The sequence below is a fragment of the Bufo bufo genome, chromosome 2 (genome assembly GCF_905171765.1).
Source record: "Bufo bufo chromosome 2, aBufBuf1.1, whole genome shotgun sequence".
NCBI classification, from domain to species: Eukaryota; Metazoa; Chordata; class Amphibia; order Anura; family Bufonidae; genus Bufo; species Bufo bufo.
Genome location: NC_053390.1, coordinates 841,077,739 through 841,099,312, shown reverse-complemented (window position 1 = coordinate 841,099,312; position 21,574 = coordinate 841,077,739). Strand labels below are relative to the sequence as shown.

At 39.8% G+C, this 21,574-nt stretch overlaps 1 protein-coding gene across 1 annotated transcript in view; it reads left to right on the top strand.

The window, feature by feature from the left end:
- LOC120991866 (pepsin A-like) overlaps positions 1–21,574 on the top strand; it is a 126,188-nt gene that overhangs the window by 15,309 nt on the left and 89,305 nt on the right. Inside the window, exon 3 of the mRNA XM_040420616.1 lies at positions 15,049–15,166. Within this exon, the coding sequence (XP_040276550.1) occupies positions 15,049–15,166 (118 nt within the window). The remainder of the gene's footprint in view (positions 1–15,048; positions 15,167–21,574) is intronic.

The window sequence follows — 21,574 nt, the reverse complement described above, 5'->3', positions numbered from 1 at the left end:
TACAGGGCTCTATATATAATGTAATAACTCCTGTGACTATTACACATCAGATATATATATATAATGGAGGAGCCGTCATGTATATCACATACAGGGCTATATATATAATGTAATAACCTGTGTGACTATTACACATCAGATATATATATATAATGGAGGAGCCGTCATGTATATCACCTACAGGGCTCTATATATAATGTAATAACCCCTGTGACTATTACACATCAGATATATATATATATATATATATAATGGAGGAGCCGTTATGTATATCACATACAGAGCTCTATATATAATGTAATAACCCCTGTGACTATTACACATCAGATATATATATATATATATATATATAATGGAGGAGCTGTCATGTATATCACATACAGGGCTCTATATATAATGTAATAACCTCTGTGACTATTACACATCAGATATATATATATAATGGAGGAGCCGTCATGTATATCACATACAGGGCTCTATATATAATGTAATAACCCCTGTGACTATTACACATCAGATATATATATATATATAATGGAGTAGCCGTCATGTATATCACATACAGGGCTCTATATAATGTAATAACTCCTGTGACTATTACACATCAGATATATATATAATGGAGGAGCCGTCATGTATATCACATACAGAGCTCTATATATAATGTAATAACCTCTGTGACTATTACACATAAGATATATATATATATATAATGGAGGAGCTGTCATGTATATCACATACAGGGCTCTATATATAATGTAATAACCCCTGTGACTATTACACATCAGATATATATATATATATAATGGAGGAGCTGTCATGTATATCACATACAGGGCTCTATATATAATGTAATAACCCCTGTGACTATTACACATCAGATATATATATATATAATGGAGGAGCCGTCATGTATATCACATACAGAGCTCTATATATAATGTAATAACCCCTGTGACTATTACACATCAGATATATATATATATAATGGAGGAGCCGTCATGTATATCACATACAGGGCTCTATATATAATGTAATAACCCCTGTGACTATTACACATCAGATATATATATAATGGAGGAGCCGTCATGTATATCACATACAGGGCTCTATATATAATGTAATAACCCCTGTGACTATTACACATCAGATATATATATAATGGAGGAGCCGTCATGTATATCACATACAGAGCTCTATATATAATGTAATAACCTCTGTGACTATTACACATCAGATATATATATATAATGGAGGAGCCGTCATGTATATCACATACAGGGCTCTATGTATAATGTAATAACCCCTGTGACTATTACACATCAGATATATATATATAATGGAGGAGCCGTCATGTATATCACATACAGAGCTCTATATATAATGTTATAACCTCTGTGACTATTACACATCAGATATATATATATATAATGGAGGAGCTGTCATGTATATCACATACAGGGCTCTATATATAATGTAATAACCATTGTGACTATTACACATCAGATATATATATACAATGGAGGAGCCGTCATGTATATCACATACAGAGCTCTATATATAATGTAATAACCCCTGTGACTATTACACATCAGATATATATATATATAATGGAGGAGCCGTCATGTATATCACATACAGGGCTCTATATATAATGTAATAACCCCTGTGACTATTACACATCAGATATATATATATATAATGGAGGAGCCGTCATGTATATCACATACAGAGCTCTATATATAATGTAATAACCCCTGTGACTATTACACATCAGATATATATATATATATAATGGAGGAGCCGTCATGTATATCACATACAGAGTTCTATATATAATGTAATAACCCCTGTGACTATTACACATCAGATATATATATAATGGAGGAGCCGTCATGTATATCACATACAGGGCTCTATATATAATGTAATAACTCCTGTGACTATTACACATCAGATATATATATAATGGAGGAGCCGTCATGTATATCACATACAGGGCTCTATATATAATGTAATAACCCCTGTGACTATTACACATCAGATATATATATATATACAATGGAGGAGCCGTCATGTATATCACATACAGGGCTCTATATATAATGTAATAACCTCTGTGACTATTACACATCAGATATATATATAATGGAGGAGCCGTCATGTATATCACATACAGGGCTCTATATATAATGTAATAACCCCTGTGACTATTACACATCAGATATATATATATATATAATGGAGGAGCCGTCATGTTTATCACATACAGGGCTCTATATATAATGTAATAACCCTGTGACTATTACACATCAGATATATATATAATGGAGGAGCCGTCATGTATATCACATACAGAGCTCTATATATAATGTAATAACCCCTGTGACTATTACACATCAGATATATATATATATATAATGGAGGAGCCGTCATGTATATCACATACAGGGCTCTATATATAATGTAATAACTCCTGTGACTATTACACATCAGATATATATATATATAATGGAGGAGCCGTCATGTATATCACATACAGGGCTCTATATATAATGTAATAACCCCTGTGACTATAACACATCAGATATATATATATATATAATGGAGGAGCCGTCATGTATATCACATGCAGAGCTCTATATATAATGTAATAACCCCTGTGACTATTACACATCAGATATATATATAATGGAGGAGCCGTTATGTATATCACATACAGAGCTCTATATATAATGTAATAACCTCTGTGACTATTACACATCAGATATATATATAATGGAGGAGCCGTCATGTATATCACATACAGGGCTCTATATATAATGTAATAACCCCTGTGACTATTACACATCAGATATATATATATATATAATGGAGGAGCCGTCATGTATATCACATACAGAGCTCTATATATAATGTAATAACCCCTGTGACTATTACACATCAGATATATATATATAATGGAGGAGCCGTCATGTATATCACATACAGGGCTCTTTATATAATGTAATAACCCCTGTGACTATTACACATCAGATATATATATATAATGGAGGAGCCGTCATGTATATCACATACAGAGCTCTATATATAATGTAATAACCCCTGTGACTATTACACATCAGATATATATATATAATGGAGGAGCCGTCATGTATATCACATACAGGGCTCTTTATATAATGTAATAACCCCTGTGACTATTACACATCAGATATATATATATAATGGAGGAGCCGTCATGTATATCACATACAGGGCTCTATATATAATGTAATAACCCCTGTGACTATTACACATCAGATATATATATAATGGAGTAGCCGTCATGTCATGTATATCACATACAGAGCTCTATATATAATGTAATAACCCCTGTGACTATTACACATCAGACATATATATATAATGGAGGAGCCGTCATATATATCACATACAGGGCTCTATATATAATGTAATAACCTCTGTGACTATTACACATCAGATATATATATATAAAGGAGGAGCCGTTATGTATATCACATACAGGGCTCTATATATAATGTAATAACCCCTGTGACTATTACACATCAGATATATATATAATGGAGGAGCCGTCATGTATATCACATACAGAGCTCTATATATAATGTAATAACCCCTGTGACTATTACACATCAGATATATATATATAATGGAGGAGCCGTCATGTATATCACATACAGAGCTCTATATATAATGTAATAACCCCTGTGACTATTACACATCAGATATATATATAATGGAGGAGCTGTCATGTATATCACATACAGGGCTCTATATATAATGTAATAACCCCTGTGACTATTACACATCAGATATATATATAATGGAGGAGCCGTCATGTATATCACATACAGGGCTCTATATATAATGTAATAACCTCTGTGACTATTACACATCAGATATATATATATATATATATAATGGAGGAGCCGTCATTTATATCACATACAGGGCTCTATATATAATGTAATAACCCCTGTGACTATTACACATCATATATATATATACAATGGAGGAGCCGTCATGTATATCACATACAGGGCTCTATATATAATGTAATAACCCCTGTGACTATTACACATCAGATATATATATAATGGAGGAGCCGTCATGTATATCACATACAGAGCTCTATATATAATGTAATAACCTCTGTGACTATTACACATCAGATATATATATATATATAATGGAGGAGCCGTCATGTATATCACATACAGGGCTCTATATATAATGTAATAACCCCTGTGACTATAACACATCAGATATATATATATATATAATGGAGGAGCCGTCATGTATATCACATACAGGGCTCTATATATAATGTAATAACCCCTGTGACTATTACACATCAGATATATATATAATGGAGGAGCCGTCATGTATATCACATACAGGGCTCTATATATAATGTAATAACCCCTGTGACTATTACACATCATATATATATATATATATAATGGAGGAGCCGTCATGTATATCACATACAGGGCTCTATATATAATGTAATAACCCCTGTGACTATTACACATCAGAGATATATATATATATATATATATATAATGGAGGAGCCGTCATGTATATCACATACGGAGCTCTATATATAATGTAATAACCCCTGTGACTATTACACATCAGATATATATATAATGGAGGAGCCGTCATGTATATCACATACAGGGCTCTATATATAATGTAATAACCTCTGTGACTATTACACATCAGATATATATATATATATATATATATATATAATGGAGGAGCCGTCATTTATATCACATACAGGGCTCTATATATAATGTAATAACCCCTGTGACTATTACACATCATATATATATATACAATGGAGGAGCCGTCATGTATATCACATACAGGGCTCTATATATAATGTAATAACCCCTGTGACTATTACACATCAGATATATATATAATGGAGGAGCCGTCATGTATATCACATACAGAGCTCTATATATAATGTAATAACCTCTGTGACTATTACACATCAGATATATATATATAATGGAGGAGCCGTCATGTATATCACATACAGGGCTCTATATATAATGTAATAACCCCTGTGACTATTACACATCAGATATATATATATATATAATGGAGGAGCCGTCATGTATATCACATACAGGGCTCTATATATAATGTAATAACCCCTGTGACTATTACACATCAGATATATATATAATGGAGGAGCCGTCATGTATATCACATACAGGGCTCTATATATAATGTAATAACCCCTGTGACTATTACACATCATATATATATATATATATAATGGAGGAGCCGTCATGTATATCACATACAGAGCTCTATATATAATGTAATAACCTCTGTGACTATTACACATCAGATATATATATATAATGGAGGAGCCGTCATGTATATCACATACAGGGCTCTATATATAATGTAATAACCCCTGTGACTATTACACATCAGATATATATATATATATAATGGAGGAGCCGTCATGTATATCACATACAGGGCTCTATATATAATGTAATAACCCCTGTGACTATTACACATCAGATATATATATAATGGAGGAGCCGTCATGTATATCACATACAGGGCTCTATATATAATGTAATAACCCCTGTGACTATTACACATCAGATATATATATATAATGGAGGAGCCGTCATGTATATCACATACAGAGCTCTATATATAATGTAATAACCTCTGTGACTATTACACATCAGATATATATATATAATGGAGGAGCCGTCATGTATATCACATACAGAGCTCTATATATAATGTAATAACCCCTGTGACTATTACACATCAGATATATATATATATAATGGAGGAGCCGTCATGTATATCACATACAGGGCTCTATATATAATGTAATAACCCCTGTGACTATTACACATCAGATATATATATATAATGGAGGAGCCGTCATGTATATCACATACAGAGCTCTATATATAATGTAATAACCCCTGTGACTATTACACATCAGATATATATATAATGGAGGAGCCGTCATGTATATCACACACAGGGCTCTATATATAATGTAATAACCCCTGTGACTATTACACATCAGATATATATATAATGGAGGAGCCGTCATGTATATCACATACAGAGCTCTATATATAATGTAATAACCCCTGTGACTATTACACATCAGATATATATATAATGGAGGAGCCGTCATGTATATCACATACAGGGCTCTATATATAATGTAATAACCCCTGTGACTATTACACATCAGATATATATATATAATGGAGGAGCCGTCATGTATATCACATACAGAGCTCTATATATAATGTAATAACCTCTGTGACTATTACACATCAGATATATATATATAATGGAGGAGCCGTCATGTATATCACATACAGGGCTCTATATATAATGTAATAACCCCTGTGACTATTACACATCAGATATATATATATATATAATGGAGGAGCCGTCATGTATATCACATACAGGGCTCTATATAATGTAATAACTCCTGTGACTATTACACATCAGATATATATATAATGGAGGAGCCGTCATGTATATCACATACAGAGCTCTATATATAATGTAATAACCTCTGTGACTATTACACATAAGATATATATATATATATAATGGAGGAGCTGTCATGTATATCACATACAGGGCTCTATATATAATGTAATAACCCCTGTGACTATTACACATCAGATATATATATATATATAATGGAGGAGCTGTCATGTATATCACATACAGGGCTCTATATATAATGTAATAACCCCTGTGACTATTACACATCAGATATATATATATATAATGGAGGAGCCGTCATGTATATCACATACAGAGCTCTATATATAATGTAATAACCCCTGTGACTATTACACATCAGATATATATATATATATAATGGAGGAGCCGTCATGTATATCACATACAGGGCTCTATATATAATGTAATAACCCCTGTGACTATTACACATCAGATATATATATAATGGAGGAGCCGTCATGTATATCACATACAGGGCTCTATATATAATGTAATAACCCCTGTGACTATTACACATCAGATATATATATAATGGAGGAGCCGTCATGTATATCACATACAGAGCTCTATATATAATGTTATAACCTCTGTGACTATTACACATCAGATATATATATATATAATGGAGGAGCTGTCATGTATATCACATACAGGGCTCTATATATAATGTAATAACCATTGTGACTATTACACATCAGATATATATATACAATGGAGGAGCCGTCATGTATATCACATACAGAGCTCTATATATAATGTAATAACCCCTGTGACTATTACACATCAGATATATATATATATAATGGAGGAGCCGTCATGTATATCACATACAGGGCTCTATATATAATGTAATAACCCCTGTGACTATTACACATCAGATATATATATATATAATGGAGGAGCCGTCATGTATATCACATACAGAGCTCTATATATAATGTAATAACCCCTGTGACTATTACACATCAGATATATATATATATATAATGGAGGAGCCGTCATGTATATCACATACAGAGTTCTATATATAATGTAATAACCCCTGTGACTATTACACATCAGATATATATATAATGGAGGAGCCGTCATGTATATCACATACAGGGCTCTATATATAATGTAATAACTCCTGTGACTATTACACATCAGATATATATATAATGGAGGAGCCGTCATGTATATCACATACAGGGCTCTATATATAATGTAATAACCCCTGTGACTATTACACATCAGATATATATATATATACAATGGAGGAGCCGTCATGTATATCACATACAGGGCTCTATATATAATGTAATAACCTCTGTGACTATTACACATCAGATATATATATAATGGAGGAGCCGTCATGTATATCACATACAGGGCTCTATATATAATGTAATAACCCCTGTGACTATTACACATCAGATATATATATATATATAATGGAGGAGCCGTCATGTTTATCACATACAGGGCTCTATATATAATGTAATAACCCTGTGACTATTACACATCAGATATATATATAATGGAGGAGCCGTCATGTATATCACATACAGAGCTCTATATATAATGTAATAACCCCTGTGACTATTACACATCAGATATATATATATATATAATGGAGGAGCCGTCATGTATATCACATACAGGGCTCTATATATAATGTAATAACTCCTGTGACTATTACACATCAGATATATATATATATAATGGAGGAGCCGTCATGTATATCACATACAGGGCTCTATATATAATGTAATAACCCCTGTGACTATAACACATCAGATATATATATATATATAATGGAGGAGCCGTCATGTATATCACATGCAGAGCTCTATATATAATGTAATAACCCCTGTGACTATTACACATCAGATATATATATAATGGAGGAGCCGTTATGTATATCACATACAGAGCTCTATATATAATGTAATAACCTCTGTGACTATTACACATCAGATATATATATAATGGAGGAGCCGTCATGTATATCACATACAGGGCTCTATATATAATGTAATAACCCCTGTGACTATTACACATCAGATATATATATATATATAATGGAGGAGCCGTCATGTATATCACATACAGAGCTCTATATATAATGTAATAACCCCTGTGACTATTACACATCAGATATATATATATAATGGAGGAGCCGTCATGTATATCACATACAGGGCTCTTTATATAATGTAATAACCCCTGTGACTATTACACATCAGATATATATATATAATGGAGGAGCCGTCATGTATATCACATACAGAGCTCTATATATAATGTAATAACCCCTGTGACTATTACACATCAGATATATATATATAATGGAGGAGCCGTCATGTATATCACATACAGGGCTCTTTATATAATGTAATAACCCCTGTGACTATTACACATCAGATATATATATATAATGGAGGAGCCGTCATGTATATCACATACAGGGCTCTATATATAATGTAATAACCCCTGTGACTATTACACATCAGATATATATATAATGGAGTAGCCGTCATGTCATGTATATCACATACAGAGCTCTATATATAATGTAATAACCCCTGTGACTATTACACATCAGACATATATATATAATGGAGGAGCCGTCATATATATCACATACAGGGCTCTATATATAATGTAATAACCTCTGTGACTATTACACATCAGATATATATATATAAAGGAGGAGCCGTTATGTATATCACATACAGGGCTATATATATAATGTAATAACCCCTGTGACTATTACACATCAGATATATATATAATGGAGGAGCCGTCATGTATATCACATTCAGAGCTCTATATATAATGTAATAACCCCTGTGACTATTACACATCAGATATATATATATAATGGAGGAGCCGTCATGTATATCACATACAGAGCTCTATATATAATGTAATAACCCCTGTGACTATTACACATCAGATATATATATAATGGAGGAGCTGTCATGTATATCACATACAGGGCTCTATATATAATGTAATAACCCCTGTGACTATTACACATCAGATATATATATAATGGAGGAGCCGTCATGTATATCACATACAGGGCTCTATATATAATGTAATAACCTCTGTGACTATTACACATCAGATATATATATATATATATATATAATGGAGGAGCCGTCATTTATATCACATACAGGGCTCTATATATAATGTAATAACCCCTGTGACTATTACACATCATATATATATATACAATGGAGGAGCCGTCATGTATATCACATACAGGGCTCTATATATAATGTAATAACCCCTGTGACTATTACACATCAGATATATATATAATGGAGGAGCCGTCATGTATATCACATACAGAGCTCTATATATAATGTAATAACCTCTGTGACTATTACACATCAGATATATATATATAATGGAGGAGCCGTCATGTATATCACATACAGGGCTCTATATATAATGTAATAACCCCTGTGACTATTACACATCAGATATATATATATATATAATGGAGGAGCCGTCATGTATATCACATACAGGGCTCTATATATAATGTAATAACCCCTGTGACTATTACACATCAGATATATATATAATGGAGGAGCCGTCATGTATATCACATACAGGGCTCTATATATAATGTAATAACCCCTGTGACTATTACACATCATATATATATATATATATAATGGAGGAGCCGTCATGTATATCACATACAGAGCTCTATATATAATGTAATAACCTCTGTGACTATTACACATCAGATATATATATATAATGGAGGAGCCGTCATGTATATCACATACAGGGCTCTATATATAATGTAATAACCCCTGTGACTATTACACATCAGATATATATATATATATAATGGAGGAGCCGTCATGTATATCACATACAGAGCTCTATATATAATGTAATAACCCCTGTGACTATTACACATCAGATATATATATAATGGAGGAGCCGTCATGTATATCACATACAGGGCTCTATATATAATGTAATAACCCCTGTGACTATTACACATCAGATATATATATATAATGGAGGAGCCGTCATGTATATCACATACAGAGCTCTATATATAATGTAATAACCTCTGTGACTATTACACATCAGATATATATATATAATGGAGGAGCCGTCATGTATATCACATACAGAGCTCTATATATAATGTAATAACCCCTGTGACTATTACACATCAGATATATATATATATAATGGAGGAGCCGTCATGTATATCACATACAGGGCTCTATATATAATGTAATAACCCCTGTGACTATTACACATCAGATATATATATATAATGGAGGAGCCGTCATGTATATCACATACAGAGCTCTATATATAATGTAATAACCCCTGTGACTATTACACATCAGATATATATATAATGGAGGAGCCGTCATGTATATCACATACAGGGCTCTATATATAATGTAATAACCCCTGTGACTATTACACATCAGATATATATATAATGGAGGAGCCGTCATGTATATCACATACAGAGCTCTATATATAATGTAATAACCCCTGTGACTATTACACATCAGATATATATATAATGGAGGAGCCGTCATGTATATCACATACAGGGCTCTATATATAATGTAATAACCCCTGTGACTATTACACATCAGATATATATATATAATGGAGGAGCCGTCATGTATATCACATACAGAGCTCTATATATAATGTAATAACCTCTGTGACTATTACACATCAGATATATATATATAATGGAGGAGCCGTCATGTATATCACATACAGGGCTCTATATATAATGTAATAACTCCTGTGACTATTACACATCAGATATATATATAATGGAGGAGCCGTCATGTATATCACATACAGAGCTCTATATATAATGTAATAACCCCTGTGACTATTACACATCAGATATATATATAATGGAGGAGCCGTCATGTATATCACATACAGGGCTCTATATATAATGTAATAACCCCTGTGACTATTACACATCAGATATATATATATATAATGGAGGAGCCGTCATTTATATCACATACAGAGCTCTATATATAATGTAATAACCCCTGTGACTATTACACATCAGATATATATATAATGGAGGAGCCGTCATGTATATCACATACAGGGCTCTATATATAATGTAATAACCCCTGTGACTATTACACATCAGATATATATATAATGGAGGAGCCGTCATGTATATCACATACAGGGCTCTATATATAATGTAATAACCCCTGTGACTATTACACATCAGATATATATATAATGGAGGAGCCGTCATGTATATCACATACAGAGCTCTATATATAATGTAATAACCCCTGTGACTATTACACATCAGATATATATATAATGGAGGAGCCGTCATGTATATCACATACAGGGCTCTATATATAATGTAATAACCCCTGTGACTATTACACATCAGATATATATATATAATGGAGGAGCCGTCATATATATCACATACAGGGCTCTATATATAATGTAATAACTCCTGTGACTATTACACATCAGACATATATATATAATGGAGGAGCCGTCATATATATCACATACAGGGCTCTATATATAATGTAATAACCTCTGTGACTATTACACATCAGATATATATATATAAAGGAGGAGCCGTTATGTATATCACATACAGGGCTCTATATATAATGTAATAACCCCTGTGACTATTACACATCAGATATATATATAATGGAGGAGCCGTCATGTATATCACATACAGAGCTCTATATATAATGTAATAACCCCTGTGACTATTACACATCAGATATATATATATAATGGAGGAGCCGTCATGTATATCACATACAGATCTCTATATATAATGTAATAACCCCTGTGACTATTACACATCTTATATATATATATATAATGGAGGAGCCGTCATGTATATCACATACAGAGCTCTATATATAATGTAATAACCCCTGTGACTATTACACATCAGATATATATATAATGGAGGAGCTGTCATGTATATCACATACAGGGCTCTATATATAATGTAATAACCCCTGTGACTATTACACATCAGATATATATATAATGGAGGAGCCGTCATGTATATCACATACAGGGCTCTATATATAATGTAATAACCTCTGTGACTATTACACATCAGATATATATATATATATATATATATATATATAATGGAGGAGCCGTCATTTATATCACATACAGGGCTCTATATATAATGTAATAACCCCTGTGACTATTACACATCAGATATATATATATATAATGGAGGAGCCGTCATGTATATCACATACAGGGCTCTATATATAATGTAATAACCCCTGTGACTATTACACATCAGATATATATATAATGGAGGAGCCGTCATGTATATCACATACAGAGCTCTATATATAATGTAATAACCTCTGTGACTATTACACATCAGATATATATATATATATAATGGAGGAGCCGTCATGTATATCACATACAGGGCTCTATATATAATGTAATAACCCCTGTGACTATTACACATCAGATATATATATAATGGAGGAGCCGTCATGTATATCACATACAGAGCTCTATATATAATGTAATAACCCCTGTGACTATTACACATGATTGTATGGAGACATCTTTGTAGGCACAGTTTGGGTTAGTCCCTCTTCTTCCCCTTTCTTGACCGCACCCTGCACACAAATGCAATGCGCAGGATATGTGTATACACTGACGCCAAAAATGCAATGACTGGGTCAGGTGTGGATGATAGTCTATGGTTTGTTTGTGACGCCAATTGCAGCGTGCGCAATGTACTACCCCAGGGCCCTCCCAAGGTGTTATAACGCACGTCCCAGGTTAGGAATGCCAAAGTGGTGTAATGGCTTATAATGTCTCTGTATGGTGATGATAATGGAGTCAACGGTGTCTCCTACCTGGGTACGGCTGGACTCCTGGCTCCTGGCTCACTTGCAATAAATTGAGTGTAGTGATAGTAGGAGTAATAGACTGATTTTGCAGCATAACTTGATGTCCAGACCTTTAGTGAAGTTCAAACTCGTCTTTACTGAAGATATCTCTCATCCAAGCAATGTACAGCTTTGGTCTTTGGTCCCAGCAGGCTTTGGCAATGGTCGGCATTAATGAATATTCTGCTCTATAACCCTGGAGCTTGCAGGAAAGTACGTCTGCTTAGTAGCTCTGTAACTGTGGCAGGAATTTATCTTCTGTGCTTCTCTTTATCTTCTGCTTTATGGGGACTGACTAGCTGAGGAGGAATATGGCTTCTCCTAGGTCTCTGGACTTTACTCACAGTTATCTTCTCAGGGAATGCTTTCTTCCTGTAACTCGAGGTTGTCTGCTGTTTCATGCAGCCGAGGCTGTAGGGCTCAGACTGTGGATTTGATCAATTTCTCAGCCGAGACAAGATCCTGGCTTTGTTCCCTATATCGGGGAGCTCCTAACACACACACCTTACCCCTAGCAGGGGGTGGGCTACACCCAGGGTGTAGGCTGTGGGAATAGTCCACACCTCCACAGAGGGGGAGCTAAGTTGGAATAAACCATTCCAGCTTAGATAATACTAAACTGAAACTAAGTCCTTACCAAGCCATTGCTGCCACCTGCAGGTGAACATGGAAATTGCAACAATAATTTACATTTAACATGGTTTATGAACATTTGTGAATGACATAATGTAAAATCATATCAGATGACAAGGTAAAGGCTCTTAACAGATTGTAGCGGGGTAGAAGAGTGTCGTAACACAACTCTGGGGTGCTACACATGCTTCATGAAGACCTGGTTTTGGGAATCTGGAAGAACTTGACCAGCCTTAAAGAGCCCCGACCTCAACCCTATCCAACACTGGAATGGAGACTGAGAGGCTGACCCTCTCCTCCAATATCAGGGTCTAACCTCACAAATAGTCTTTACACTTGGGGTACTTTCACACTTGCATTGTTTGATTCCAGCAGGCAGTTCAAACTGTATGCAAACGCATGTCATTTTTTCTGACTGATCAGGCATTTTTCAGACTGATCAGGATCCTGATCAGTCAGAAAAATGCATAGCAATACCGGATCCGGTATTTATTTTTTTCTCATTTTTAAAGGTCTGCGCATTCCGGTATTTTGAATGCCGGATCCGGCACTAATACATTCCTATGGAAAAAAATGCCGTATCCGGCATTCAGGCAAGTCTTCAGTTTTTTTCGCCGGAGATAAAACCGTAGCACGCTACGGTTTTCTCTTTTGCCTGATCAGTCAAAATGACTGAACTGAAGACATCCTGATGTATCCTGAACGGATTACTCTCCATTCAGAATCCATGGGGATAAAACTGATCAGTTCTTTTCCGGTATAGAGCACCTGTGACGGAACTCTATGCCTTACTCCACCAGTTGTCGGTGGTTGTGGTATATGTGGTGTCTATAACTGCTGATTATTACTTACCTGGCTGGATGATGACTCTCATATGATGTCTTCTTCTTAGAATGAATACTTTGGACTCATCTCCATCGGCTCCCCCCCACAGGATTTCTCTGTGGTGTTTGATACAGGGTCGGCCAATTTATGGGTGCCTTCAGTGTCCTGCTCCAGTATGGCCTGCTGTAAGTATTACACTGTCAGGTTTTTGTGATGGGGTCAATTTGTCCTGGGCTACACCGAGGAGAGCATATTGACTGGTCCTGGGCGGTACAGATTAGAACATTTGGGCTGGTCCAGGATACAAAGGAAAACATTTGTGCTGGTCCTGGGTTGGACAGAGGAGGACATTTGGGCTGATCCTGGCTGTATGTGGAGGACATATGGGCTGGTCCTGGGATAAACGTTGAGAACATTTGGGCTGGTCCTGGACTATACAGGAGAGAACATTTGTGCTGGTCCCAGACTATACGTTGAGGACATTTGGGCTGGTCTTGGGTTGTACATGAGGACATGTGGTCTGGTCCTGGGTTGTACATGAGGACATGTGGTCTGGTCCTGGGTTGTACAGGAGGACATGTGGTCTGGTCCTGGGTAGAGTTGAGCGAACACCTGGATGTTCGGGTTCGACGAGTTCGGCCGAACTTTCGAAAAATGTTCGGCTTCGGGATCCGAACTCGACCCGAACTTCATCCCGAACCCGAACCCCATAGAAGTCAATGGGGACCCGAACTTTTGGGCACTAAAAAGGCTGTAAAACACACCCGGAAAGGGCTAGAGGGCTGCAAAAGGCAGCAAAATGTAGTTAAATCCCCTGCAAACAAATGTAGATAGGGAAATGATGAGTTAACATAAAATAAATAAAAATTAAACAATATTAATTGGAGTGAGGTCCCATAGCACAGAATCAGGCTTCAAGTCACCCACCAATGGAGAAGGTCACTTACTATTATTTTGACCACAGCACCCAGACAAAGGAGAGAGGTCCCACAGCAGAGAACCAGGCATCATATCACCCACCACAGGAGTAGGCCACCATTTAGTTACTTTGACCCCTACACCCAGACGGAGGACAGAGGTTACACAGCAGAGAATCAGGCATTTAGATCACCCACCACAGGAGTAGGCCACCATTGAATCAGACCCCGGCAACCATGTCAGATGGCACAAGCATAAGCTTTATATCAATCAGCACAGGAGAAGGCGACTTTGACAGACTTTGACCCCTACACCCGGACGGAGGAGAGAGGTTTCAAAGCAGAGAATCAGGCATTTAGATCACCCACCACAGGAGTAGGCCCCAATTTAATGGGACCCCGGCAACCATGTCAGATGGCACAACCATCAGCTTCATATCAATCAGCACAGGAGAAGACGACTTTGAAAGACTTTGACCCCTACACCCAGACGGAGGAGAGAGGTTTCACAGCAGAGAATCAGGCATTTAGATCACCCACCACAGGAGTAGGCCCCCATTGAATCAGACCCTGGCAACCATGTCAGATGGCACAACCATCAGCTTTATATCAATCAGCACAGGAGAAGGCGACTTTGAAAGACTTTGACCCCTACACCCAGATGGAGGAGAGAGGTTTCACAGCAGAGAATCAGGCATCATATCAACCACCACAGGAGAAGCCACCATTTAGTTACTTTGACCCCTGCACCCAGGAAGAGGAGAGAGGCACCACAGCACATATTCTGGCATCATATCAGCCACCACAGGAGAAGCCACCATTGAGTTACTTTGACCCCCGCACCCAGGAAGAGGAGAGAGGCACCACAGCACATATTCTGGCATCATATCAGCCACCACAGGAGAAGCCACCATTGAGTTACTTTGACCCCCGCACCCAGGAAGAGGAGAGAGGCACCACAGCACATATTCTGGCATCATATCAGCCACCACAGGAGAAGCCACCATTTAGTTACTTTGACCCCTTCACCCAAACAGAGGAGAGAGGTTCCACATCAGAGAATCAGGCATCATATCAACCACCACAGGAGTAGGCCACAATTTAATGGGACCCCGGCAACCATGTCAGATGGCACAACCATCAGCTTCATATCAATCAGCACAGGAGAAGGCGACTTTGAAAGACTTTGACCCCTACACCCAGACGGAGGAGAGAGGTTTCACAGCAGAGAATCAGGCATTTAGATCACCCACCACAGGAGTAGGCCCCCATTGAATCAGACCCTGGCAACCATGTCAGATGGCACAACCATCAGCTTTATATCAATCAGCACAGGAGAAGCCACCATTGAGTTACTTTGACCCCTGCACCCAGGAAGAGGAGAGAGGCCCCACAGCACATATTCTGGCATCATATCAGCCACCACAGGAGAAGCCACCATTGAGTTACTTTGACCCCCGCACCCAGGAAGAGGAGAGAGGCACCACAGCACATATTCAGGCATCATATCACACACCACAGGAGAAGGCCTCTTTCAGTGATTTAGGCCTTTGGACCCAGACAGAGGAGAGAGGCACCACAGCACATATTCTGGCATCATATCAGCCACCACAGGAGAAGCCACCATTGAGTTACTTTGACCCCTGCACCCAGGAAGAGGAGAGAGGCACCACAGCACATATTCTGGCATCATATCAGCCACCACAGGAGAAGCCACCATTTAGTTACTTTGACCCCTGCACCCAGGAAGAGGAGAGAGGCCCCACAGCACATATTCTGGCATCATATCAGCCACCACAGGAGAAGCCACCATTGAGTTACTTTGACCCCTGCACCCAGGAAGAGGAGAGAGGCACCACAGCACATATTCTGGCATCATATCAGCCACCACAGGAGAAGCCACCATTTAGTTACTTTGACCCCTTCACCCAAACAGAGGAGAGAGGTTCCACATCAGAGAATCAGGCATCATATCAACCACCACAGGAGTAGGCCACAATTTAGTTTATTTGACCCCTGCACCCAGGAAGAGGAGAGAGGCCCCACAGCACATATTCTGGCATCATATCACACACCACAGGAGAAGGCCTCTTTCAGTGATTTAGGCCTTTGGACCCAGACAGAGGAGAGAGGTCAGAGATTAGCTTCATATCCCCCAGCACAGCAGAAGACCGCTTTATTTGACTTAGGCCTCAGCACCCAGACAGAAGACAGAGGTAGCATGGCAGAGGTTATGGCTTCATGTCACCCGTTAGTTTAACCGGCCACTTTCATCTGGTTAGGCCCCGGCGCCCAGACAGAGAAGAGTTTCATTCAACTGTGGGTTTCATAAAATTTGTATCAAATAAAGAAGTGGCCCGTAGCACAACAAGACATGTTTTAGGCAGTTAATAAGGACTACTCTGCACAAGGGAGGGACAGGTCCTGTGGGATCCATGCCTGGTTCATCTTTATGAAGGTCAGCTTGTCCACGTTGGCTGTGGACAGGCGGCTGCGCTTGTCAGTAATGACGCCCCCTGCCGTGCTGAATACACGTTCAGATAAAACGCTGGCCGCCGGGCAGGAAAGCACCTCCAAGGCATAACATGCTAACTCTGGCCACGTGGACAATTTCGAAACCCAGTAGTTGAATGGGGCCGAACCATCCGTCAGGATGTGGAGGGGTGTGCAGACATACTGTTCAACCATGTTAGTGAAATGTTGCCTCCTGCTAACACGTTCCGTATCAGGTGTCGGTGCAGATAGCTGTGGCGTGGAGACAAAACTTTTCCACATTTCTGCCATGCTAACCCTGCCCTCAGAGGAGCTGGCCGTGACACAGCTGCGTTGGCGACCTCTTGCCACTCCTCTGCCTTCACCTTCCACCTGTTCCCCTGTGACATGTGGGAATGCTCTCAAAGCGCCTCTATCAGCGTGCGCTTGTACTCGCGCATCTTACGGTCGCGCTCCAGTTCAGGAATTAAAGTGGGCACATTGTCTTTATACCGGGGATCCAGCAGGGTGGCCACCCAGTAGTCTGCACACGTTAAAACGTGGGCAACTCTGCTGTCGTTGCGCAGGCATTGGAGCATATATTCGCTCATGTGGGCCAGGCTACCCATGGGTAAGGACAAGCTGTCCTCTGTGGGAGGCGTATCGTCATCGTCCACCGTATCCCCCCAGCCACGCACCAGTGATGGGCCTGGGCTGCCACCCCGCTGTGAACTTGCGTCATCCTCGTCCCCCTCCACCTCCTCCTCCTCCTCGTCCTCCAGTACAGTGCCTTGGCTGGCGACTTGTGAACCTGTCCTCTGCTGCTTAAACAAACCTCCCTCTGAGCCACTTCGAACAGACTGGCCCGAAAGTGTTAGAAACGAGCCCTCATCCTCCTCCTCCTCCTCCACCTGGGCCACCTCCTCTAACATCATTGCCCTAAGTGTTTTCTCAAGGAGACATAGAAGTGGTATTGTAACGCTGATAACAGCGTCATCGCCACTGGCCATGTTGGTGGAGTACTCGAAACAGCGCAGCAGGGCACACAGGTCTCGCATGGAGGCCCAGTCATTGGTGGTGAAGTGGTGCTGTTCGGCAGTACGACTGACGCGAGCGTGCTGCAGCTGAAACTCCACTATGGCCTGCTGCTGCTCGCACAGTCTCTCCAGCATGTGCAAGGTGGAGTTCCACCTGGAGGGCACGTCGCATATGAGGCGGTGAGCGGGAAGGCCGAAGTTCCGCTGTAGCGCAGACAGGCGAGCAGCGGCAGGATGTGAACGGCGGAAGCGCGCACAGACGGCCCGCACTTTATGCAGCAGCTCTGACATGTTGGGGTAGTGGTGAATGAACCTCTGCACCACCAAGTTCAGCACATGCGCCAGGCAAGGGATGTGCGTCAAACCGGCTAGTCCCAGAGCTGCCACGAGATTTCGCCCATTATCGCATACCACCAGGCCGGGCTTGAGGCTCACCGGCAGAAACCACTCGTCGGTCTGTTGTTCTATACCCCGCCACAACTCCTGTGCAGTGTGGGGCCTGTCCCCCAAACATATGAGTTTCAGAATGGCCTGCTGACGTTTACCCCGGGCTGTGCTGAAGTTGGTGGTGAAGGTGTGTGGCTGACCGGATGAGCTGGTGGAAGCAGTGGAGGAGGAAGCCGAGTAGGAGGAGGAGGCTACAGGAGGCAGAGAATGATGCCCTGCGATCCTAGGGGGCGGAAGGACGTGCGCCAAGGAACTGTCCGCCGGGGGCCCAGCCGCCACTACATTCATCCAGTGTGCAGTTAGTGAGATATAGCGTCCCTGGCCGTGCTTACTGGTCCACGTATCTGTGGTTAGGTGGACCTTGCCACAAATGGCGTTGCGCAGTGCACACTTGATTTTATCGGACACTTGCATGTGCAGGGAAGGCACGGCTGTCTTGGTGAAGTAGTGGCGGCTGGGAACCACATACTGCGGGACAGCCATGGCCATCAGCTGTTTGAAGCTGTGTGTGTCCACCAGCCGGAATGACAGCATTTCAAAGGCCAGCAGTTTAGAAATGCTGGCGTTCAGGCCAAGGGCTCGAGGGTGACTCGGGGGGAATTTGCGCTTCCTCTCTAAGGTTTGAGATATTGAGAGCTGAACGCTGCTGTGTGATATAGTGGAGACGCTAGTTGACGGTGGCGGTGGTGGTGGTGTCGGTGGCACATCCTCTGTTTGCTGCTCGGCAGGTGGCAACATTCCTCTCGAGGCGGAAGCCGAGGCAGCAGCGGTAGAGGGAGCAGGGGGAGCCTCAGCGAGTGCCTGGTTTTTAAGGTGTGTACCCCACTGCAGTTCATGCTTTGCATGTAGATGCCTGGTCATGCAGGTTGTGCTGAGGTTCAGAACGTTAATGCCTCGCCTCAGGCTCTGATGGCAGAGCGTGCAAGTCACTCGGGTCTTGTCGGTAGGACATTGTTTAAAGAAGTGCCATGCCAGGGAACTCTTTGAAGCTGCCTTTGTGGGGCTGGGTCCCTGTTGGCGATGTCCAGTAGCAGGCGAACTCTGGGGGCGGCGGCTCGTCTGCTTTGGCCCCCTGCTCCCTCTTTGGCTTCGCTGTTGTCTCGGTCTCACCACTACCTCTTCCTCTGAACTGTGAAAGTCATCGCCACGACCTTCAGTCCATGTGGGGTCTAAGACCTCATCGTCCTCTGCATCGTCTTCCACCCATTCTCCCTCCCTGACCTCCTCCTGTTCAGTCTGCACACTGCAAAAAGACGCGGCAGTGGGCACCTGTGTTTCGTCATCATCAGAGAGTCGGTGACTCTGCTGTGGTGGTATTCCCATGTCCTCTTCATCTGGAGACATAAGTGGTTGTGCGTCAGTGCATGGTATGTCTTCCTCCACTGGGGAAGGGCTAGGTGGACGCCCCTGGGAAACCCTGGAAGCAGAGTCTTCAAACAGAAGAAGAGACTGCTGCATAACTTGTGGCTCAGACCGTTTCCCTGATATGCTTGGGGGTGATGTGACAGACTGATGGGCTTGGTTTTCAGGTGCCACCTGTGCGCTTTCCGCAGAAGACTGGGTGGAAGACCATGTGGTGAACGTGCTGGAAGCACTGTCGGCCACCCAATCGATTAATGCCTGTACCTGCTCAGGCCTTACCATCCTAAGAGCGGCATTGTGCCCCACGAGATATTGCGGTACATTCTGCCGGCTAGTTGAGGGAGTTCGTTCCCTACTG